The sequence below is a fragment of the Heliconius melpomene genome, chromosome 12, assembly GCF_056956725.1.
Source record: "Heliconius melpomene rosina isolate 202511_hmr_F chromosome 12, ASM5695672v1, whole genome shotgun sequence".
NCBI lineage: Eukaryota > Metazoa > Arthropoda > Insecta > Lepidoptera > Nymphalidae > Heliconius > Heliconius melpomene.
In genome coordinates, this window is record NC_140400.1 from 4,550,997 (window position 1) to 4,577,709 (window position 26,713).

Genomic DNA, 26,713 nt, shown 5'->3' on the forward strand with positions numbered 1-26,713 from the left:
TTTTATACTTCATATTTATAATTAGTAATAAAACTTAGATTTTTCAATATATTCAGGCTATATTTAAGATAAATAGTGAAAACTCATCTATTTACCTTAACTAAAATCCACCACTTTTTTAACATTGATAGATAAACTATTGCTTTTTAATTTTTAATTAATCAAAACTGGTAAAAATTGTTAAGAAGCTAGCAACATTGAATAGAAGAATGAAGGAATTTGAAGAAATAGAAAGAAGTCGCTAATTTATGCGAGACGGCGTCTTAATTTTCAGATTCGATAGCTTAACTTTAAGTGTGATATATATATTACTATCAATTGGCCTTGAATTTATACAAAAGTGATTAAACGGTATGCTTAACTGTTTATTTATTTAAATTATGATTGAATATGTAGCTAAGCTTGTTTTCTATGCGATGCATTCCACATAGTGACGTAGGAAGAAAACTATAATGCACTATTTCTACTTACAATATTTACGATTTTATAGATACGATTAACGGTACCATTAATTATAACAGTTAAACGTTTGAACATTGCTTTGAAAGTTACGTTAACTGAAATTGTTTTTTATTTACATGTATATATAATTACAGGATCCAAAAAAAACGTTCAATATGGGGGACCAACAATTTTTTCTGAAATGGAACGACTTCCAGACGAATATGGTGACTTCCTTTAGACATTTGCGGGATGAGAAAAGTTTTACCGATGTAAGTGCTTAGTAATATTTAAAATTATATATTTGTAAACAACATTTTTTTATAACCTCGATTTCTTATACTAGTTTTGTAAAATTATGTTTTTACTTTATTCTTTAATAGTCAATATACGTCTGGTCTGTAGTAAATAAGTTGTTTAAAATCACAAAAAGTTTAAAATAAATATTGGTATTGTTTAAAGTATCATTAATCACAATAAAAGTTAAGTTCTGTTTGAGAGTTAATTATGACTCTATCCTGAAAATCCAATCAAATTATACATTCAATGTTACTATCAACTGTAAGAATAAAAATTAAAAATGATTAGTGAAGTTTGTTACACCACACAAGAAAGACAGAGGTAGGTAGCTCTGAGTTACAGTCAAGACTACAATTACAAAAATAATTTATGATGGAAGAACAATCTAATAAAATAGGGTTAGGATAATCTATATAAAGTTTAAAATAATATCTTTATTGTGTCAAAATTATTAACATAAATACTATACAATATATGTTTACAATTTTAGTTTATTTTTTAAAGAGAAAGATAAACCTTTATTCTATTTTCCTGTAAATCTTCTTTTGACATGTTGGTTTATATGTAGGGACTGTCAATTTAGATAATAAAATACTTTATTCTGCAAGACAAATAAATATATCATGCATGAAGTTTGTATTTTGTTCCCATTTGTTTTAAAATGGTGCTTTCTAATGCAACGTGATTGTCCAGGACTGTTAATTGTATCTTAATGCATTTCCAATGACTCACTGAGGTCAAACAAATTTTAATAAGATGGAATAAAAACACTGCAAAGTCTCTACATCTGCAAGGAGGCAGTAGAGACAGTGTTTTTGGTTGAAATCACTAATCTCAGAAATTACTGAAAATTAAATATTCGTTTTTCATACAATAGTCCATTTATTGAAGCAGGCTAGAAACTATATCACATGATACTAATCATTTCAATGTAGCCCACTGTACCTGATGATCTTTAGAATGTGTCATACACAACTTTTAGTTAATTTCATCTGGCCATGAGAATGAAGCCATGATTAAAAATTATCAAGGTATGTAATATGTGAAACTCATCTTTTACAATAAGTAAAAGGAGAGGAAAACTAACTATAGCTATAATATAGAATAAGGTGTTTGTGTGTTATTTCCAGGTAACACTAGCATGTGAGGGTCAAACCTGTAAAGCACACAAAATGGTACTGTCAGCGTGCAGTCCATATTTTAAAAGCTTATTAGAGGTATGTTGTAATTTGTCATATTATTTTAAACTTCAAATGTTTATAAAGAAGCAGATATTATAAAATTGCAGGATAGACAGAAAAAACCTAATGTTAATATAATCCTGTCCCGATTTTCATCAGAATTGATGAAGCAAGTATGTTGAGTAGTAGAACTCAATGCTTTCAAGCAAGCTTTATCCTATTATTAGAGTGAGAAAATCAGGCCCCGACTGTAACATTTACAGTTATTTGCTATGCCACTGTGCCATGATGGCTTTTTGTATATGTACAATATATATATCTTCTTTTATGTTAATTATATTAACTATAATTATGTTTCAATTATTTATGTATTTCAAAACTGCTAAAAATTTTTTAAATAAGACTTTTTATACACATGAACAAATTTAAAATTGAAATAGATAAATTTGTTGTAAAATTTATTTCTAAATTGTAACTTTCTTTTACTATTATTATTTTTAGGAGAACCCCTCGAAACATCCAATAATAATTCTAAAAGATGTCTCATACTTACACCTTCAAGCAATACTTGAATTTATGTATGCTGGTGAAGTAAATGTATCTCAGGAACAGTTGCCCGCCTTCCTCAAGACAGCTGCACGACTTAAGGTTGGTTTTGATAGATTTTTTAAATTATTATTTATTACTTTAATAGTTTACAGTCACTTAGCTATTTTTATTTAATATTGTATCAAAAAATCCATTGAAGGTTATAATTTTTTAAAAATGATTTAAAGGTTCCACGATGAGTTCCACTATTCAATATTCAGTATTTTGAGTCCATACTCAGATATATGAATACATAGAGAAAGGGTAGGCATTGCACTCCATGTGCAATGCCTACCCTTCCTCTAAATTAAGGGATCAAAATTAATACATTTGGTCATTTTGTCAGTAAATAAGACTTATAGTCAGATAATTATCAATTCATATCCAGAGTAAATATTTTAAATCAAATGAAAAATTTTTTTTTTTTTACTTGACGTCCGAATGGAATAATATTTATATATTATAAGGTTGTCATGGCATAATCATTTGACTGTAAACACGACGGTAGTGGGTTCGATTCCCACTCAAGGGAATAAAATATTTAATATTTTAATTTCTTCACTCTGGTAACAAGACAAGGTGTGATACATAACAATGCAATACCTCTGAGATTAGGAGGGAAATGGGAGAATAGAGTGTTGTATCATATGAGAGCATCTTTAAATACACTATTATATACAGGATTCATGTTTATTAAAGTTTTAACACTTATATATAGCATGAAACATAACATTTATGATTACTTTGTCAATAGGTAAAAGGCCTGGCCGAGCCGCCACCACAAATGCCAAGCATCAAGCGGGAAGGCTAACAATTATAGACTAGTAAACCTGTGACACCAATGTAACATAATACACATATTTTTATATGCCAATTTATCACTCGACTCCATTTTTCCACTGGCAACATTATGTATTTTTTTAAATGTACACTGTACACATTATTTTTTTAATTCAAAAGTGATTTAATGTTAATTTAATTATTGCCTTTTAATTATTCAGTTATTGTTTTGAATAAAAATTATGATTGAGTTGAAAGTTGCTATATAAATGTGATATTACTTGACTCATTTCTCAACTGGCAATACTTTACAAACATTTTATGTGACACCTTTTCTCTAAAACATATTGACATTTGAATTTTTTTGGCCGTTTTTCAATATTAAAGCTCTAAATTAAGTGAAGCATTTGTAGTAGATTTTAAGTTGAATTTGCCGTTTAATTATAGTTATTGTTTGAATAAAAATTATGGCTCAGCTGAAAGTGACGATAAGAAGTGAAATTTTGACAAATTATTGTTGTTAGTTTTTTTTTGGATTGTCGTGTATAAAAAAAAATATGGTTCTCATTTAATTTGAAAATATTTTGTAATAGAATCTCGAAAATTTAACCCGTTCCTTTGCCTCCAATATAGATTAAATATTAGTGTTTGTAAAATGTGAATGCAATAAAAAATTATAAATAGGGTATATATAACTTAATACTATATCGTGAGCGCTTTAATGAATCGTTATAACTAACGAATATTAAAAAAAATAGTTTTACAAAATATAGATTATACTAAGAATATAAAAAGCTGAGTAGAATTAGTAATACATACATATATATATATACCATTTGTCATTTATTTGATATGAAAATCGATAATTAAACCGTAAACGCGACGGTGGTGGGTTTGATTCTCACTTGAGGGAATGAATTGTTTTCGTTTCCTCGAACTGATAACAAGACAAAGCGCGGTATTGAGCTCCACTCAAAACGCAATGTCTCGAAAACTGGGAACTGAGGAATGTCTAATACTATTTTCCCTCGTGTCTACCCTGCTATATGCATTTTACACAGTGAATCTATAAAAAAATATATGAAAATCGATATATAAATATAACAAAATCGATTTTATCAAAATAACGATTCGTAAAAGCAATATGGTATTTGATATAGTGACTGCGTTGATGTGGTGGCACTGACACACTTTAGCATCCACTAGTTACCTAACGACCAAAGTTTTAGCTTTTATTCCCAATACTAAAGTCTGTTTTGCGATCACATCAAAACAACCAAAATGTCTTGAAATGTTATTAATAACTGTATGTTTTTCTTTTTGGAACTATTATTTTTTTGATAGCAACTTTTTTTTAAATATATTATTGTTAGAAAGTCTATAGTTACAAGTATATAATAAATATTATATGGACGCTAATATACTTTAATAAATATTACAACAGTACTATATAAAACTATTTTAGAAAATTGTTACATTAGTTAGTTATTAATAACATTTCAATATTTTTATAGATCTATTCCACCAACAGATGCCTTATAATACTTTCCAATACATATGTCGATTGTGAATTTTTATTTTAATATTATTATCATATATAATCACTTTTTTTTATTTATAAGTAAATTTTTAATTTTAATGAGCTTATTACATTGCTATTGCCGTTGTTGAGGTCATCGTGGTGCAGTGGGACAGTGTCTAACTGCGATGGTTCGATTCCTATTTGGGAATATTTTTAATTACAAACTTCGACATTAAGTTTCACCACTTCAAAATTATTGCAAATCGACATTTTAGTATTGGAATGTTATAAATACATATTTGTTTATATTGTAAGGTCACTGTATAGTACATAGAGTACTCACTTCATCATTAAACTTTTTTAATTTTGTGCTCAACATACGCATAATACTTTTTTTTTACTTTTTTTAATTGTTTGTCAAAATTCATTCAGCTATCCATATTTTTTTCTTAGGTTAAGTATTGTTTTGAATGCAACTTAGTACAAACGAGAGGGCATATATGAATTTATTATGTTTTTCTAATTAAAATTGGCTATAAATATTAGTTCGGATATCTTTCAATAATATACTTTTTGTATTTGATTGTCAAAAAATGTTAAATATTCTCTCATAATTTTTTTTTTTTATCTCTGATATTCCATATGTTAAACAGTTTGAGCAAAAATAACTGCGATTTTTTGCATAAATTTAATTTAATAAATTAAATAAATTAAATTTATAGAAAAGCTATTTTGAAATATTTTATAACCTCCAAAACATCAAGTAACATGTCATACACAAAGTAATTCATTTTTATTAAATATTTAAGTTTTCTTCGTCTTAATTGTAAGTTCTTATTTTTCCATATTACATTGGTTTTAATTTTTTTATTTCAGCATTGTTTTCGAAACCTGGTAACATTTCGCAACCCAAGTAATAGTGGTTATTGTAAAAATGTAAATCGAATATTTTTAGACGAAATAACGAATGCTGAATAATCACGTGAACTAGTTTTTAATGATGGAAATTATAAAAGATTTGTAATTTAGATATAATAATAAAAAGATTATGATAAGAATAGTAGTTTTATTTAATTTATCTCATAGTACAAAGTTTTTATGAGAGAGAGGTCTGGAGAGGGCTTTATAAAAGTCGAAAATTAAACTTCTTTATAGTAATTGGGGAAACTACACATTGCATTCTGTGAATTAATTGTTATAGAAAATAGACCTCGAGCAGTACAAAACCCTACCCGAACTTAAGACAAGTTTGTATTATGAAACAACTATTATCATGTAATTTTTATACTAATCTGAACTCTCAATTATCGTGATCTTTTAATATTCGTTTATAATTAACACTAAAGGTATAGTATGGAACGATTTGTCAGTGTTCCCGGCAAGAATAGATGATATTAATCTACCTACAAAATTGTAATCTAATAATATTTAATTTTATAGTTAATAAATTCTAGTTTGCATGGTGTCGGCAGGTGGGTGACCTGTGCCAGAATTTTTTCTAAAAAAATAATAGTCCTGAATATAAAATTCGACTAACCTATCCAGTTCAAAGTTAAAGTCCAGTTCCAAGATAATATCATTCCTACTCTAAGATCTTATGCGATTTTATCATTTTCATTACATTGCATTTTTTTAATCATTTGTATATTGTCTGGGGGTCGATAAAAATTGTCAATGAAAAAAAACAGAAAGCCATATTTTACAGTTTATTCGATACTTCAATGGTTACAAGGTTATGCGGACGGCAAATACATTCACATATAATACAACATAACTGAGCTTTAATAAATAATTTACAAAAATAGTGTTAGACAATATGTTTTGGCAGGAGAAACATTAAAATATACATTTTTTTTATTATTTTCATACAATTTAAAAAAAAACAACAAAATATATGAACCAAAGACAACAAACAATATATTAAAATATAATTCAAAATTAAGTACATTCACAAATTTCATAAGTGACATAAAAAATTAAATAATATCAGTCACTACAAAGTTTGGCAAACATAAAATCTATGTAACAAATAACAATATTAATATATTAATTAGGTATAGAAGTTTTACTCAAAAAATAAACAAAAATATATCTCTTATTAAACAGTGCCTCTAAAATAAACATTAAGCTTAATTATCATACATTTAATTTTTTAAACTGAATCGAAAATACAATACTAGTTTTGGAAGATTATTTATTTACAGCATTAAGAGAGGAGCTCGAACAGTGGAGATTCTAGTTTATAACCGATAGTAAGTAATCTCTTTATAATAACATTAAAGATTTCTAGAACATATTTGAAAGGCGGCATTAGTAGCATAATTTTAAATTTAGTATGGGTGGAGGAACTCAATTCAAAGTTAGGAAACACTTTATTGCATTTGACAAAAAAAATTACTATTTTCATTAAATTTTAATTGCGATTGATTTGTTGACAATCAAACAATGAACTACTAATATTTAATTGTCAATTGCAATTAAAATTTGTCTAATTCTGGCTCGGCCCCTTTACAACCACACTTGACCCAGGCACTACTCTGAGCTCCTCACTCTGCAATGGAACACTGAAACCTAACCATGGAATGCTAACCAGTTTCTGCTCTTAATGAAGTTATTTTAGATGCATGTCTTTATCATTCTCCATACATCAATATAAAATAAATATAGTAATAATATCTACAAAACTATCACAATAAATTCACTATTTGAGCACATCATTGCATTTTACTCATCCATTTATTTTACATTTAAATAATGTTATAAAACATTGCATTTTTTTATTATTATTTAAAAAAAACATGTAGAGTATATGTTGTGGCTATTGGTTCAAATTTCAGAAGAAAGAATTTTATAGGAGTTGTAATTAGGCAAAAGATAAAAAGACATGTAACAGAACACAAAATGTTAAAATCTTTTAATATTGTATGAACATATCAATATTTCAACGCCATTCAGTGTTTTTATTCGAACATGATTAGAAAGTGCATTAAGGATTCTTAGTGAAACATTGCAAACATAAGACAACCCTTAATTTCTTTGGTCATCCTTGTCTTTCCGGCAAGGGCAGTAGGTTCACGCTTCGACAATATAGATATAGACTACAGAAGAAATTGAAACAGTACTTCATTTTCATCCAATTTAAAAAAATCTTAAGAAGAGAATACCTCTTTCGTGAGTTCTCCATTCAACGTGACACTGGCGAAGTGATTTTGTGCTCAACTGGCACGCTCGGAACGCCATATTAGAAAGAACAGAACAGAACAGAAGAAGAGAATAACTCTTGATAAGATCTGTCACTTACAACCAAGAACCATCACCCATAACCAAAAAAAACTTTTTTGTATTATTAAAGCTATAAAAAAATGCAATATTCCATAAGCACTTTAAAAAGGCAGCGACAAAAAAAAACTATATAACAACTTCTCTTTGGGAATACAAGAATTGATTATATAACTATACTATTTACAACTACAAAGTCATATTATTCAACGTATACATATAATATTTACAGCTATACTTCGACTTGAACCTGTATCCTAGAAATTAAAGAACATTTTTCACTTACGAAATAAAAAAAAATAACAACTAAGTCACATTTAAATATATTAGTCAAAAAATATTCAACAAACGGACAGTCTGTGTAATTAGTTGTATTTACTTAACTATCATAGCGTCAACTACACTTATATATTATAACGATTATAAATATATTGTTTTGTTTATTAAGAATGTAAAAAAATACAAGTCCCCAACCATTTGAAATTTTATTGATCTGTAGAAAAGATTGTCAAGTGTAAAATAAAATATTTTAATAAATTAAATAGTATTTGTGAATCTGAGTTAATTCATAAAATTAAAAAAAATGTGAACAGACCAAAGTAATATACATATGTGTAAAATTAATAAACAAAACAGTATATTTAAATTACATATACACATATATTAACAATAAATAATTACAAAATATCATAAGTCATATCTAATATCATTACAATGCGGGTCAACAAGTGTTTAGTATAATTTTTTAAAAAGCTTGTCACAAAACCCCTTATTTATTTTTTTTAATAATACAAATGTCAATATTTTTTTAACTTTGGCACTATAAATACTAATCTTTGCTAATCTAAAGCTATATTGTACTTGAAAAAAGTAAATAAAAAACAAATTCTTCATATTTAAAAAAAAACCTCATAGTTTATATTCCGAAATGATTATTTAAAACCGTTTAAGAAAACCTGAATTTCATTTTTATAAGTAAAAATTACATTTTGCTAGCTTTTAAAAGATAATTAATTTCATTCATTTAAATAAATAGTTCCTTACTGATATAATTAACAATAAATATATTAAGTACATATTAAGTTTTTTTTTAAATATTATTTTCTAAGTCTTAATAAATGACTCGTTTGCTACGACATTCAAAGGTCCTCAAGCACATTGTTTCTATAATAATATTTAATAATTATCACTTTTGCCATTTGTATACACGTGTGTTGGTTGCCAGCCACATTACTCCGCAATCTGAAATAGAAAAAGTTGGTAAAACTAAGTAAATATTAACATTTTTTGAAATTTATTTCAAAAATATAAATTTTACATACTTAAATAATTTCTATTAATCTAGATAATAATAAATCTATTTACTTTTAAGATATTAAAATTAATTTCTTAAACTGAAATATGAGGCCAGTCGTGACCTAGTTAGATCGGCGCAGGCAACGCACGCGGCGTAGGGCTCCACCTGTAGGGCGCGCGCCTAAATACGTACCGGGCGGGGCGCCGCGGCGGGTGGCGGGCGTCAGGGCGGCGCGCACTCTGCGCAGGAGGCGCGCGCGGAGTAGGGCTCCACCTGCAGGGCGGCGTGCGCGGCGCGCTGTCGGGCCACGCGCTGGCACGCGGCTAGTACGGCGCGCCAGTCCGCTAGCTCGTCCACGGCCACGTGCGCGGTCAGCACGGTGTGCTGTGTAGACAGCGCCCACGCGTGCACAGAGTGCACGTGCCGCACGCCCGGCACTGCCGACAAAGCCGACACGCACTCGCGGTATCTACGGTGAAAGAGGTGTCAAAACTCAATTAATCCCTTATTACGTAGAAAGCCCTAAATACATTCTTAAACAAAACAACTAACCATTTCTAAGGAATTAAACGTAAATCAGCATAATATAATTAAAATAAAAAATTAACTTGTAAGTTTTGATTACAAACAGAAAACCCGACAGGTGACAGTAAATAAACGTTTGTAAAAAAAGACACGGCGTTATACTTATATCCCAGCACTCCATTTTCAATCTGGATGGCAAGTGGCCAATAAATTAGATTAACACTCTCATCTCTTTGCTTACTCTACTATAAGCGAGATAAAGCGTGAAAATGATAAACAATAAAAATATATCAATCATACTTAAAATCCCTAGGCACGGCCTGCATGAGCATGGACAGCGCGTCGCGCACCACGCGCGCCGACGTCATCAGCACGAGCACGCTGAACACGAACGTGCATATGGGATCTATCACTTTTGCTGAAGGCTGAAATACAAACAAAACTATAAAGTTTAAGCGTCAAAAAACGTTAACTACTAAAACTATGAACTTTTTATTTTGCGGCGATGACTTCTGCCATTTAACACGTAATATCTCGAATCTGAACGAAATCTAGGAAAATCCGTTTTTGTTATATACAAAATTTAACTTACGTATATTTTTATTATAACTGCGGCGAGCAGTACCCCACAACTTTGTATTAAATCACCTATCACATGAATGAGAGCGGCTCGAAGATTTATATTTCTGAAATGTAAAATATAATATTGAATATACAAACAATATCAAAATAAATATAGGAATATATACATTTATTAAAGTCAAAGTAAAAGTTTCTATAATAGAGCTAACAATAAGCATAGTCATGGATTGTAAAAGTATTCATAATCATTTCCATATCGAAATACAATTTTAATTCGAAAAATTACAGCTTCTCAAACATTTAACAACTTAAATCCTATTATGTTTTATTGTATATAAGTTGATGATTCCACAGAGAACTAGAATAGAATAGAATATAAATATAGAATAATGAATATATTACCTAGCCGTGGATCCTGAGACATGTGCTTCGGTACTGGACAAGTCCTTCATAGTGTAGTCTCCATTAATTAAAGCGCCGTTACTTTGCTTTTGCTCTCTTTTCCTGAAGAAGCGGAAGCCCCGCGGTGTTTCCGTATGGGAGTGGGCACAGGCTGCCCCACCGTGGGTGTGATGGTGAGCTATATAATATTTTATGGATTTAGGTTCAAATAAAGTTAAAAGTATGTTTAGCTTCACACTGTATCCCGCATATAGCAGAGTAGGCAGAGGGAATTTAGTGCTAAGACACTACGTTCCTCACGCCTACCGCATGTTCGGGACTGCGTGTTGAGTGGCAGAATTCAACATCGCTCTTTATCTTGTTACAGGAAATGAAAATATTAAATAATTCAACGAATGTTTAGGTGCAAATTCTAGGATTTGTTAATTAGTTAGAGCTATTATTTTGAGAAGGATTTTATAGAATATTTGATAATAAAAATACAAAATATATAGTACTTGAAGAAATTATTCTTATAATAAGTGGGAAATATTTTTTTAATTTTATGGGCCGAAAGTTGAGCAACCTTAGCCTTACCTCACAAATATTAAAGATATTAAAAATTAAAAAATACTATTAGGTACTTACCAATATCTGAGGCACATCCATGTAAAACTAAAGCCAGGATCACATTAAACACTACCCCACAGCCGGACACCAGCATCATCATGTCCGGCTCTATGTTGTACTCGCCGGTGCGTATGCGCAGTGCCGCTACGTATACAAATATACCAGTCAATGCCCATATTAGGAGAACCGATGTCATCGCTCCTAGCACCTCTGGAAGAAAGAAGAAATACCTTAAGAAATAATTATTATCCTAATAAAATATTTTGTTTTCGTAATAAGAAAATAACCCCGCCTTGGTGCAGCGGTGCAACGTCAGAATATAAGCGCAATGGTTTTGGTTCGATTATCACTCGGTAAAATGAATTATTTTCCCTGCTCTGGTAACATGCAAGTAATCGAACCCACTACCTGCCGTGACACACGCGTGCAGTCGAGGCGCAGTGACACACGCGTGCGACGGTAAACGCAGCAAGTAGTGGGTTCGATTCCCACTCGATGAAATGGAATATTTAATATTTTAATTTCCTCGCTCTAGTTCTGCCACTCAATACGCAATTCTCCGGAATATTAAAGTGGGGATACATGGAAAAATACGGAAGTGTCTTCACTCTTAACCCTACGTTCCCAGCTTTTCTCTGCCAACCCCCTATGTGCAGGATACAATGTGAAGATAAAAAAATAATAATGGAGCAAAATTTTATTTACTACTAGTCACTAGATCAGTAGGTAACCGTAACTCATAACAAGAAATGTTTTATAATCAGCATTAAAAAGATTAATGTCTATATTACGTTATCACAAACTGTTTAATTTGATAAGAATATTTATATCAACTATATTTCATTAGTGACTGTCACACTGATAAAATTAAACACGTGACGCTTATTAAACCTAATTTCCGATAACGTTTGTTAATTAATATACCACATTCCTTGATGAAAACGTACAGTAAAGTAGGTGAAAAGAATTTAAAAATGATAGTGAGAAATCACTATATATTCTAACCAATTGCCCTCATGGTCTGAGTAAAAGCTGAATAACTAAGGATTAATATTATATGACACATCCAAAATGCTTAATTACGTTATTAAACTCCGATTACATATACGTATTATGAAAATTGGAATACTATTATGGAACTATTTTATTTTTCTGGTGAAATATAATATAGAATCTATCCTAGTTCTACCCTACATTTTCACTTCCTATAGTAGTACTATGTACGTGATGAGGTTTGTCAAGCTTCAGCAGATCAAAAGGCCTAAGTGCTAAGGGTCTGAGTATAAGGGCCTATCTAAAATATATTTATTTCCCCATATATAAGCCAACAATTATCTATACTATCTATACTAATATAATAAAGCGAAAGAGTTTGTTTGTTTGTTTGTTTGTTTGTTTGTTTGTTTGTTTGAACGCTAAGATCTCTGGATCTACTGGGCCGATTTTCATTGTTTTTGTTTTGTATGAAAGCTGCATTCTTCCGAAGTGCTATAGGCTATATAACATTACATTACACATATAAACTAATATATTTTAAAATACTTTCTAATTTGACATGCAATTTATTCTGCCATGTTAATAACAACCGTCGCGTCGCTACGCAACCGTTACCGCGACATTTTGATATTCATCCTTATGAATAGTCACTCTTAACATTTTATCTAGATTGAAATTATAGTTTACTGTATAGCATTCTAATAAATAATTAAGGAGATGTCACTGATTCCAAATGACCTAGCTTACGGGCAGATGACGTTGACGGTTTTATAAATTTTCGAACTATTGTAAATGTTTATGTAATTATTTGCTGTTTATAATTAATTTAAGCTACACTTTGGTTCTTTTCTTATTTTATTTGATATTGCCCGCTAAAATTATCCTACTTAATAAGGAGAAATGTTTAGTTATTTCATAGAGTCGATATCTACGAGTACCTATGTTCGCACGCACGGAAAACTTTAGGTACTTTTTCTAATATTAAGAATATCCTTCAGTTATTTTTACTACTTTTGTTGATTCATTTCAATAACTTAGATATTCTAATAATACGTCTCTACTTATTATTCTTTTTGATTATTCAGCTTATATTTTCTTACTAATTCTATTGAAAACTGAAAATAATTTCATAAATATATTTAATAAATATTCTTATAGTTCAAGCAGGCGTAGCCGCGTCCGGGTCCACTAGTTAATCTATATATACTAATATAATAAAGCGGAAGAGTTTGTTTGTTTGTTTGTTTGAACGCTATGATCTCTGGATCTACTGGATCGATTTACTTTGTTTTTGTTTTGTATGAAAGCTGCATTCTTCAGAAGTGCTATAGGCTATATAATATTATATTACACATATATTCTAATAATTTAAAATACTTTCTAAATTGACATGCAATTTACTCTGCCATGTTAATAACAACCGTCGTCGCTACGCGACCGCGTTCGTTACCGCGTCATTTTGATATTCATCCTTATGAAAATAAATATAATAGTCACTTTTAGCATTTCATCTAGATTGATGTTATATTTCTATAAAAATTATATTCTTATATTTCAAGCAGGCGTAGCCGCGTCCGGGTCCGCTAGTTATATATAATAGTGTGTACTCCATGCGAAGCTATATGGATAACTCGCAACTAAACTACAACAGCGACGACAACTTATAATTAATAACTCCTGTAAAAGTTTCAATAACAAGCAAAACTTTCTGCGTTCGTTTAGAAACGTGGTGTAGAAATAGAATGCGATTTGAAATATTCCTTTACGAATTCGCAGCAAAATTTTTAATTATAAATTTTAATCGAAAAGCTAGATTGTTATGCAATGCTATATTTTAATTACATTTTCCATTTACATATCAAGTTTTTGTGGCAACTTTTTACTACTTCATACTTGACAACGTTGGAATCTTCTGAAAGTATGGAAATCAAGATTTTTTTTTAATTAACCATGCGGGAAAGAAACTCCTTCTCTTCCTTCTGCCCCAAAATAGTTTGGTACCCCAGAACTATTACTTACAAAACCATGAAGCCAAAAAAAACCCCATTACACAAAAAAATAATCAGTTCAAAGCTAAAGTCAACGTCCTCCCTGTAAAATATCTTTCACGTATCTAAACACCGTTAACTACCAACATGTTAACATAATAAATCGGCAATGTTAACACTATAATCTCTAACGATCCATGTAAACAACCTATAATGGCATACTCGTAGGTATCGTTTTACTAAGAGGTTTATTGGCCACTGATATTTCATGGTTCACCCCCCTTTACTACGGTATATTATAGGATTTTATATAAATTAACAATTTTATAGTAAACTATAGTAAAAATAAATTCTATGCCAGTTTTATTTAACAGCCCTGACATTTTTATATATTTTATACAATTAAAACTAATATTCAATTGATCAATTCCTTAAAAGTTTCTTGTACTTTTATTCTAGATTTATTATCCTCTATTACCGTTGTCGAAGGGAAACTCGAACAATTTTGCTTATTTATTATTTTACACTATTTTTAAAATTTTTATTTATCTCACGCGTCGACAAAATATTTTATCAAGGCGTCCGCATGTCTTAGATAAGGATTAATTTTTATAACATAACTAGCGACCCTATTGCGGCTTCGCCCGCTTTTACTACTGGATTATTCATATAATGTATGTTTGCAAAGCACTTAAGATAATGTGAAAATTAATTAAACCCTAATGCAACCCGCATTTTCGTAGTTTCAATAAGGATTTTCCAATTGTTTTACACAGCAAGGATTTTTTAGTAGGTACCGTAATTTTAAATCTGTGATACTAATCTTTTCAAGTACTTATTAAAATATATTTAAATTGCTATTTTTAGATAGTTAAATGACATTAAATAATACATTCAGCTCGAATTATCCAATACGTGCAAACGCATCTAAATCTTCGTAGCTATAAAGACAGGCGGGTTTTTTTTTTCGAGCTTGTAGTTAATGCTGAAGAGGGTATTCTGTCCCTGATGAAAAGCAAGCACTACGTGGCTGCCTGTGACGAAAATTAAATAGAATGCATCGGCCGGGAATTGAACCCGGGCTGCCCGCGTGGCAGGCGAGCATTCTACCACTGAACCACCGATGCGTGTAAGGCAGGCGGGCGCGGCGGACTCGCTTGTATAAGCATAACGTCGTGAGGCGCGTTTCGCAGCAAGGATTTTTTGATATTGTAACAACTTCTAAAGTACTTATTAAAATGAAAAACAGAAGAGACAGTTTTGATCTACATTAAATGGCCAACGTAACTAATATACTTATTTATATGCTGAGAGTAAGGGATAAGTGAAACTTGACTCGATACAGTTGATGTGTGAACGGCGTGATGTGTCAATAATTAAATGCGTTTTTCTCTAAAACTATTCGCAATTTCGAAATAGTTTAAAAAGCAAATTTTATCTTCGTTTAACGTAGAAATTTAATAAAGTATTTTAAAGGATAAGGATTAATACCATTATGGAGAAATATCCCTCACAATAAAAAATATATTGAAATTACTATTTTTAGACAGAAATATGATTACTACACGTCATTTTTAAAAAATACGAATATGCCATCGCGGACTTTTTTGTAGATCTTATTAAGAGGAACATTACTCCAGTACATTTTTTTCATGTAGTATTTACCATTAAAGCAGCGCATGCGCCAAAGTGTCTCAGCGGGTAGGACTTTATACACATTTATCGTATTTATGTTAATTTACATAAGAATGTACAAATAATAAACTATATATAAACCTTCCCTGAGAAATACTCGACCTAATGGTGAAAACCACATCCAAATCCGTTGGGTGGTTTAGAAGAAGAAGAGTTAGAAAGTTCAGACAGACACAAAAAGCGACTTTGTTTTATAAGATACTAGCGACCTGCTCGCGGCTTCGCCCGCCTTAACTACTGAATTATTCATATAATGTATGTTTGCAAAGCACTTAAGATAATGTGAAAATTAATTAAACCCTAATGCAACCCGCATTTTCGTAATTCCAATAAGGATTTTCCAATTGTTTTAAAATAAACACAAATAAATAACACAATCTAAATCTTCTTCGCTGAGGCAGGCGGGTTTTTTTTTGAGCTTGTGGTTAATGCTGTTAAAACAGCGACACCGGTTGGGTAGGCACTACGTGGCTGCCTATGAGGAATTAAATAGAATGCATCGGCCGGGAATCGAACCCGGGCCGCCCGCGTGGCAGGCGAGCATTTTACCACTGAACCACCGATGACTGCTCATGACGCGCTTGTATAAGCAAAACGTCGCGGGGCGCGTTTCGCAGCAATGATATTTTGATATTGTAACAACTTCTAAAGTACTTATTAAAATGAAAAACAGTAAAAGACAGTTTTGATGTACATTAAATGGTCAACGTAACTTATATACTTATTTATATACTGTGAGTAAGGGATAAGTAAAACTTGACTCGATACAGCTGATGTGTAAACGGCGTGATGTGTTAACAATTAAATGCGTTTTTCTCTAAAACTATTCGCAATTTCGAAATTGTGTAAAAAGCAAATTTTATCTTCGTTTAACGCAGAAATTTAATAAAGTATTTTAAAGGATAAGGATTAATACCATTATGGAAAAATATCCCTCACAATAAAAAATATATTGAAATTACAATTTTTAGACAGAAATATGATCACTACACGTTATCCTTAAAAAAATCGAATATGCTGTCGCGGACTTTTTTGTAGATCTTATTAAGAGGAATAATACTCCAGTACATTATTTTCATGTAGTACTTACCATTAAAGCAGCGCATGCGCGAAAGTGTCTCAACGGGTAGCACTTTATACACATTTATCGTATTTATGGTAATTTACATAAGAATGTACAAATAATAAACTATATATAAACCTTCCCTGAGAAATACTCGACCTAATGGTGAAAACCGCATCAAAATCCGTTGGGTGGTTTAGAAGAAGAAGAGTTAGAAAGTTCAGACAGACACGAAAAGCGACTTTGTTTTATAAGATATAGGATAGGATAGGATATATGTACAATGTACATGTACTCGTATCCTGCTACGTTCAAATTTATATAAATGTTTTCTAAAAAAATATATATTTCTTTTTTAAGTATGGAAGAAAAAAAAATAAAATTCTTAAGGCCTTTTGGCCACTGTTTACAAAAAACTTTTCTTTTTAAAATCCGTGTTTGAAGAATATAACATTTTCATCTTAAATATTTGATGGACATATTATTATTTAATCTAATTTGTTTTAATGGTTTCCCTATATCGTGATATCTACAGGGAAAACGTTTAAAACAAATTGTGATATCACAAATGATTTCAATTATATTTATATTTGTACTTACTCGTACATTATCATATTGTATTGTATCATAAATAAACAATAACATGAGTAAGCTCTTGACCGGTTAACAGTTTATTAACATAAAAGAGTTTCATGATTACATTGTAGATATGTGAATGGTAAAGCACATTTGTGTAAATAAAAGCTTTCATTTAAAGTTTTAAGGAATGTATTACCCACACGTGTCGATGTTAGAGGATATTTGTTATCTTAAACTTTTAGAATATTTCTAATTTTGAGGCCGTCGTGGGACGGTCCTGTAAACGCGGAGGTAGTGGGTTCAATTCGGGAGAACGAGTTATTTTTATTCCCTCGTTCTGTTCACAAGACAGATTCAACACGGGTTAAGAATATTTAGAGGTGCGTGGGGAACAGAGTGTCTTAACATTAGGTTCCTTCACACTACCCTGCTATATGCGAGATACAGCGTGAAGCTAAAAAAATGAAAGAAAATTATTTTAATTATAAATATTAGGTATTATAAAAACAGTTCTTATAATATTTGCGTTCTATATCACAATCTGGTATCGTTTCCTCTTAGATAATACATACAAGCGTAGTGAATTACAACATATGTAATTCACTATAAAAAATTGAACTGTATTACAATTCAGGACGATAGGAAGAAAAAACCTAGTGTTATGACACTCCGTTCTCTACTTTCTCTCACACATCGTGTGTTTAGCGGCGTGATTTAACGCCGCACTTTATCTTGTCACCAAAAAGAACGAAAATGAATGAATTCTTCGCCCCCAGGTGGAAATCGATCCCACAATAACAATATGTGAACGTATAATAAAATTACACCTAGATCTATATAAATAAACCATTTATCTACAAACATATACAAGTAAAAATATCTCACCAGCTCTTCGGTATCCATACGTCATACTAGCCGTGGGGGATCTCGCGGCGCACCGGAACGCAAGCAAGGCGAGGGCGAACCCCCCGCAATCGCTGAGCATGTGCGCCGCGTCGCTCATGACTGACAGGCTGCCCGCCAGATATCCGCCCACGAGCTCGCAGATCTAAAAATGTAATATGATGTGGATATGAGATGAAATAAATATTAAAATCAGTTTCCCGCTGTATCCCGCACACAGCAGGGTAGGCAGAGGGAACCTAGGGTTAAGACACTCCTTTACCCGTGTTGAGAAATATATATTATAGGAACGTTTTTGCTTGGTTTAATATTTATTTGGGCATAACGGCATAACAAAGCGGAGAACGAATTGACAACCATTGCGTATAAAGTCATACATTTCCCAAGTGAGACACAAAACTGTCTCAAGCATACATAACATTATCAATTTTACACAGCAATTTGCTCTCATCGCCAAATAGAATATTCCGAGCATGTGCACGTCGAGACAACAAAGACTCATTTAATATATACATACATACATACTTACATATATAAAATATAGCTATATATATATATATATATACACATATACCTAGTAGTAGGGATCGATCGGTAAATCTTTGCGAGGGGTGGTCTGTGAGTGTGACGACGGGGGGAGGTCGGTGCAATCAATGGCAAGGACGTAAACAACTGAATGCATTTATTCTTAAGCTTGAGTGACGTCAAATCTCATTTATCTCGTTGCTGGTTTTTGTGGTGAGCGGAAAGTTGGTGAGTGAAGAAAATAATTAACTTTTTAGCTTCAACCTTCTCCGTGGACAGATAAAAGTTCCCCCAAGTGAGAAACGAACCTACGACCGTCGCGTTTACAGTTACAAGCTTGTGCTACTACGCCACGACGGTCTCAATTATAAAATGGAAGCCCATTTTTAATTCACTCAGAAACTTACTTTTAATCAAGACACAGACTTTAATTAAGTTGTAATTAATTTTAAAATAAAATAAAAAAATAAAAAATAAAAACAAAAAAAAACATTCAAATACCACCATTAAAGTACACAATTGCGACACCTTTTAACATTTAATTAGTTTTAACCTTAGACCTTGACGACATTGACAGAGTTTTATTAGGTACTTTATAAATTAAACGCAAGGTAAATTGTAGGGGAAATAAAGATTATTCTTCAAATGTTTCCTTTTTCCAATGTACCTTCATTTTACAGACAATGCGTGCTCCAAAAATAGAAGAATAATGGATAAAAAATGTAAAAGGGGACTAAAAAAGCAATGAAACGCAACTCTGTAATTTGTCCAAAGAATTAAATAACTTTATTTTTGAAGGGTCAGAACCGTTTGACTGAAAACGCGACAGGATGTACTCGTAGGTTCAATTCCCTCTCGAGGAAATGAAATAATATTTTCATTTGCTCATTTTGGTGTTGAGGCAAAGCGCGGCGTTGAGTTCCACCACTCAACACGCAATGCCTCAAAAATTCGGCGGAAAATGGGGACCGGGGTTCCCTAACACTAGGCTCCCTCTGCGGGATACAGCGTGAAGATAAATTGAATAAATGAAAAACATACCATAAATATAGCACATAGTACAAGCGCAATGAGAAGTTGTGGAACAGCACTAGGAGGCTCAGGTCTCGTCCAGTGGCAATGATCGTCGTTTTCACCCGACGCCGTCACTGGTACTTCTGTGTAGCTCTCCTGAAACAAAACATTATTATTATAGTTATATATAGTATCTTCTTCTTCTTCTTAAAGTGCCTCTCCAACTAGTGAAGGTTGGCAGTCAACTTCGCATACTTAGTCCTGTCCCTAGCCAAATGTATAGTATAGTAAGTATAGTATAGTATAGTATAGTATTATATATAGTATAGTAAGCATTGATTGAATTGGTCGTTGTAATTTTAATGTCAGTTGAATTATTCGCAATAAAACGAATTATGCCATTTAATTCCGCTACCTTACACACCGTCTATAAGCAAATGAGATAGAAGATGATAATATTTTTTTTAGTACATTCTCTCCGTCTGCCACTCAAAATAATAATAACAAAAAGTTTTTTTTTATTTCACACTGTGACCAGCATATATGTACCAGGGTAAGCACAAATAAAACAGCGACGAGATACTCTGTTCTCCATTTTCCACCTGATTTTTTGACATTATGAAGGCAATCAATATCGCAATTTGTTTTGTAATGTCAATAATTAATTCCCGCGAGTGAGAATCAAACCCGCAAAGTTTGTATTTACACACTATCCAACTGCGCCAGTCGTCCCTAACTGAACCTACCTATTACTCGTATGTTCCACGCAAACATTTAACAGACGCCAATACAGAAAACTAATTAATCATAAAAAAAATCATAAAATAAAAAAGAAATATCGATTTTCTCGTTTCGATGTGAAAATTGAAATCCATGTACAAAATTTAGTTCGCCCATCATGTCGCCACGTCAGGCGTAATTATTTCACAAACAACAATCCGTTCATCTTTCGGTTCACCGAAGCGAATGTAACATTGTTATCGATTCAGATATTTAATATTATTACGAACAACAAATCGATAAGATGTCGAGTGGTTTATTGGTAGATGGACGTTTAACAATGGTATTATTAACTTTTGTTCAAGTAGATTATTATATTGTCTAACAAAATTATATATTTTTAGGGACTATATAAAAAATGTGAGAATTTATGAATTGTTAACTTGAAAAGAGAAAAAAACAAATGGAATTTCTTTTCCGCTGAATCCTACGCGGGCTCTTCCCAGGTCAGAGGCATTAATTTTAGTGTTTTAGTGTATTTTAGGCATAATATCCTGTCATTTTGATGGAATCCATTTAAAATAAAAATTGGGTGCTTTCTTCCGTTAAATATATTTAAACTTAGAATGCGTTTGAGGTAAAATCTATTGGTAACCGCCGAATCTTAATCGAACACTTTATGTTAATTGATACAACCATTACTCAATGCAATTTGGGAGAGGCAAATTTATTGATAATGTTGGAACAAACCTAGGCACATCTACATACAAAAATAGGTATATACTTTTAAACTTAATTTCGCTTTTATTTGGTGCCTTATTAATCATTTTAGTCAAATTTAAAATACCTACATCCAATTTTGTGGTTGGATCCAATGTCACATTTTGCGAGTACAGTAATATTATTTACTAGTGTCATATAAATATACCCCATATGAGATGAGAACCAAAACCCACCGCTTTAAGCACACAGAACTCGTGACTACGTCGCGATGGTATAAAAGCATAAATAAAGAGATAAAAGTAATTCACAACAAACAGACTCTTGAAAAAAGGGAAACTTAGCAATCTTGAAAGTCCGATACCTTAATGGTTCTTTTGCTTCAAAGGCCGCAAACTTGTTGGGAGAGAAGTATCTATCTTTTGGCAAAGTTAATCGGCAGTAGATACGAGTATAAAATTTTGGACGTTATTAGTTTTTGAAGGATGTACAAAATATTTTATACTTGGCTATTTCCTACATATTTTTATTTTTGCCCATCGGCTATCACATACATCCGTATATAGAATAAAAAGCTAAAAATGCCTTAAATTTGGACATCGATTTTCTACTTTTTATATAATAGGGAAGCAAAGGGCCCAACTTCTTAATGGTAAGTGGTTGCCCGTCGTCCATGGTGGTGGAAGTATTTGTACCCTCAACCTTCGAAAAGTCTTAAATTACTCTCTTAGAAAATCCTCAAGAAGAAAACAATCCGAAACAATGAACATGAAAATAACTGAAAATTTACAAGTGGAAAAACAAGATCTTGAGGCACGCCCCTTATTCCGCATTCTAGTTGGAGGATTCCAAGGCTATACTTTTCACTACTTGAGAGGAATAATTTTATTTATCTTTTTTTACAATATGAACCACGGTTTAACCCGCATATAGCATAATAGACAGAAGGAACTAAGTGCTAAAACACTCCGTTGCCCAAGCACCGCGACGCGACGTATCGAAACTCAACACCGCACATTGCCAGATCTAACCTGAGCGAAGAAATGAAAAATAATAATTTCCCTGAGTAGGAATCGAACCCACAACCCAAAATATATTTTTTTAAAAGCAAAATACTAATGAAGAAGTTAATGCATCTACCTGCTATATGAGAACCAAATTATTATTACAGAGAATACCGTCACCGATTGTCTTAGCTATGATTATCTAAACATCAAGTAATTATCTTAACAAATTTATTACTATGCGAGAATACGAAACAAGTGGGTCATTAAGTAAGATTTAATAAGACCTAATGTTGCTTTAGCACTGTACTTGCATATACTATGAGTTATAACTAAACTATTATAAATTTAATAGTAATTTTGTGTAAATTAAATCCTAGCTGTCGTCCATGTGTGTTTTGTTGCAGTAATGACCTGGACATGAACAAAATACTATATTATTCTTTTTATAATACAATTTATAAATATTTGAAGTTATGATCCAATAAATTTAACTACTATATTTACTTATTTATAAAAATAAACATATTTTTTATGACAAAAACTTATAACTCTACAGACATTTAGTCCGTTTGTTTATATCATTCATGTGATTATTTTATTTTATAATATATATATTTTTATAATATAATGTATAGTTTTATATATAAGTATTTTTATAAATGTTATAACATTTAAAATTTTTATTATTACATATAATGCCTAAACGAGTTTTCTTTTCATATAATATACATATTTATTAATCCCACCATAAGTAAAACATAAAATATTTTGAGCTCAAAAACGAGAAGACATATTAAAAAAACAAACATCAGTTCCAATTATTAAATATCTATATCAAAAGGAAAGCTCTACCAGGTCATTTGTAACTCTAACATTGTAAACAGCATTGAACCTTTACGGTCGAGTGCGCACTAACTGTCCAACTTCTTACTATTTATTATGTACAATTACTTGGCGGTTTTTTAGAATGGTAATCTGGCAACATTATTGTTTCTTTTCCCCTAAATCTTGTAGTTTTAATTTAATTGAATCTTTTGTTTCGCGATTGTTACACGTTTTAAATAAAATTATTTCTCAGTTAATACAATAAAAAATATATAAATCTATTTCATTATTTTTATCATTATGTGTGTCATTTTTTAAGTATTTTTTTTACACTGTGTTCTGCACAAAGCAGCAGCAGCAGAAGGAACCCGGGAATCTATTATTAAGACATTCCGTTCCCCACCTTCCCCCGAATTCTGTATAAAAATATTAAATATTACATTCCCCGAGTGGAAATCGAACCCATAACTCGTCACCTTTTGCAGTCACATGCTTATGCGCCTTTGGTAGTAATTTTAATAAGCAAAAATATACTTTTTTTCCCATTCGCTTAACATTTAAAATCAGCGAATAACACCTATAATATATTGCAGTCATTAAATCGAACCCACAGGTTGATGTCTATTTACTCGTATTTTACATCCTTTACAAAATATACACACACAATTTGAGCTTACAAAATCTATTACAGTAGACGATAGATGTGAGTTTTATGGGGGTTTTTATTGGCATGTTTACGGCGCGTGTTGCAATATATTAAACTGTAAGGAAATAGACCTAAGACCTAAGAATAAGTAAAGACGGCTGCTAAGTCCATTTCTATTTAGATTATGGACTTGTATACGCTGCATAGCGTACTTAGCAGGGTATTCAGAAGGAACCTGGGAACCTAATGTTAAGGAATTAAAATATATTTAAGTATTGTTTTACAACCCATTTTGCTTATACATTAAAAATGATAAACTAAAAAATAAACTATACAAATAAAGGCATATTCGCACATGTATGTACATAATAATGTTTACTATCCAGCTATATAACGCCAAAGGCAATTTTAGATGAGCTTTCCACTCTCAAACGTTTAAGAGCCAATGTCAGACTCTACTTCAAAGAACTACTACAGCATATCAACTTGACTTTGAAAATGTTACTTTCATGAATTTTCCGCTCTCTGCCTAGAAAAAGTCTAAAACAGGCTCGATTATTTGGAATGAGTGAACTAAATATTTTAAAAAAAATCATATTTTTATCATATTTTTTGCTGATGATTTGATGATGATGATGATGAAAGTGTTTTTTGCGCTTACCCAAAAGAAATGATAAATAAAAAAATATCCATGATCACACGATCCACGTAAGCAAAGCCGTCAGCAAAACTCTTATTTATGTATATCTTAAAGAGGGAATATATACCGGTACGGTACTAAATTTCAGGGCAATCGGCCACTGAAGATTTTTATAATATTATATTGGTTATTACATACACTGATGTAGTGTCACCAAACCAGTGGGAAGCGTATTTATTGGGTCAACTTGCGGTTATGCAACTATGTAATAAAATCTAAGAAACTGAATTTGACCCACTTGTGATAATCGTATCTATATGAATCTGAGCAGTTATACGAGGCTGAGTTGTTAATACAATAATATAGTAGCATCGTGCTGGTCTGATGATGGAGCCAGGACCTCAATAATGAAACTCTTACTAGTGAACCAGTCTCATTTAGTTAAGTAGCTCCGAGCATATTCGTTAGCACTTGTATAATAAAAAGTTGTAACTAACGTCTTTTTGCCATAAATATTATTACTGCTTTCTCTATAAATAATTTACTATATATCTACTTTACTTACTACTTTAACGACTTGTTATGCAATATTATTAAGCCTACTTATTAAAAGCTTGCAACTACTTGTTACTAATGGATACGAACATAAAAGGCAAATATGTATATACGAGTAAGTGACTACTGAATGTGAATAGACCTGGCGACGGTCGGTTGAAATTGCATTTTTACTCTTTAGCCTTACATTTTTTGTTGTTTCACGCTATATTCCGCTCATAGCAGGGAACCTGGGGGCCTGGTATTAAAACACTTCTGTTCACCGCTATTCGCCGAATCCTTGAGGTATTTCGTGTTGAGTGGCAGAACTCAACGCCGTAGTTTGCCTCGTTACCAGAACGAGGAATTTGAAGGCTTTTTGAGCGGTTCTGTGTTTAGTGAAGGGAAACTATTTCATTCTCACACGAGGAAATTAAATATCTCTCTTTGGTACCGAAAGAGATATCAGAGTTACTTTCAGCAATTAGTTAGTTAGTTAGTCAGAATAATGTGTCACATATTATGACCAGGCGAACAAAGTCACAGATAAAAGCTAGTAAAAATATAATTCTATATCCATAATCCCTTACACACATTTAATCCGGTCTGCTGGCTGAGCATGGCCAGTGGCCAATTGAGTCTAAATTTTCCATCCAGCCGCACCGAGTAATTTACCCCGTCGTGGCGCCATTGTTACGTAAAAGTAGTAAAAAACTGGGATAAGAGCTAAATTGCGAATAGTCGCTGTCTTTTATGTCCGTACTATATTTCTTGTATATTTGTAGCCAAGTAAAAGTCTATGTATTCTACTAAGAATTCCACAACTAACTATTACTTACAAATATTATAAGTTTTTTTTCATTAATTTTATGTACTGTATAAATGTAACATATTAAAATTTGTTGAAATAATTTTATCTTTAAAGAGACATATAAACTGTTATTTCGAAAGAATAAGAAACTGTAACATTACACTTGAAACAATACACTACTAGTTTTATTGTCCTTATCCAAACCACTAAGTAACAGTATACAAATGGATACACATGAGAATATGAAGAGAATAATAAATAAAGAATAGAGGAAAGTGAATCCAATTTTAAAAATTGCACGCTTCCTGCTCTTTAACTTGGCTGTATACGCTAGCGCGTGTCCTGATAAGGTAAATGCTAAACAAATAATGATTGGAATCTATACATAAATACATAAATTATAAAGCAACAACATACAGACCATTAATTAGTAACCGATCTGATAGCAAACTATCTATCGTTTGAAACTATCTACTGATCTTTGTATGGCTTCAATGGTTAACGACAGGTTAACTGGAAAGATAAACTCTCGTATAGGCAT

At 31.6% G+C, this 26,713-nt stretch overlaps 2 protein-coding genes across 5 annotated transcripts in view; one reads left to right on the forward strand and one right to left on the reverse strand.

Annotated features, from left to right (window-relative positions):
- The first annotated feature begins 192 nt into the window (after positions 1 to 192).
- lolal (longitudinals lacking protein-like) lies at positions 193 to 5,870 on the forward strand. 3 transcript variants are annotated; one of them, XM_085194815.1, is made up of 5 exons: positions 193 to 351; positions 597 to 713; positions 1,872 to 1,958; positions 2,424 to 2,570; positions 3,265 to 5,870. In XM_085194815.1, the coding sequence occupies exons 2-5, from the start codon at positions 618 to 620 to the stop codon at positions 3,319 to 3,321; spliced, it is 387 nt and encodes a 128-aa protein (XP_085050941.1). In that variant the 5' UTR covers positions 193 to 351; positions 597 to 617; the 3' UTR covers positions 3,322 to 5,870. The 3 variants fall into 3 exon arrangements, with proteins under 3 accessions (XP_085050941.1, XP_085050939.1, XP_085050940.1); XM_085194813.1 differs by having other exon boundaries at positions 5,689 to 5,870; XM_085194814.1 differs by lacking the exon at positions 193 to 351 and adding an exon at positions 362 to 502 and having other exon boundaries at positions 5,689 to 5,870.
- Positions 5,871 to 6,505: 635 nt separating this feature from the next.
- LOC146533513 (proton-coupled zinc antiporter SLC30A2-like) overlaps positions 6,506 to 26,713 on the reverse strand; it is a 28,404-nt gene continuing 8,196 nt past the window's right edge. For both annotated transcript variants that reach the window (XM_085194411.1, XM_085194412.1), the window contains exons 2-9: positions 20,297 to 20,425; positions 18,713 to 18,875; positions 11,525 to 11,716; positions 10,898 to 11,075; positions 10,506 to 10,599; positions 10,214 to 10,338; positions 9,581 to 9,857; positions 6,506 to 9,333 (exon numbers count right to left, since the gene is read on the reverse strand). In XM_085194411.1, coding sequence (XP_085050537.1) covers positions 9,611 to 9,857; positions 10,214 to 10,338; positions 10,506 to 10,599; positions 10,898 to 11,075; positions 11,525 to 11,716; positions 18,713 to 18,875; positions 20,297 to 20,425 — 1,128 coding nt within the window. In that variant the 3' untranslated portion in view covers positions 6,506 to 9,333; positions 9,581 to 9,610. The remainder of the gene's footprint in view (positions 9,334 to 9,580; positions 9,858 to 10,213; positions 10,339 to 10,505; positions 10,600 to 10,897; positions 11,076 to 11,524; positions 11,717 to 18,712; positions 18,876 to 20,296; positions 20,426 to 26,713) is intronic.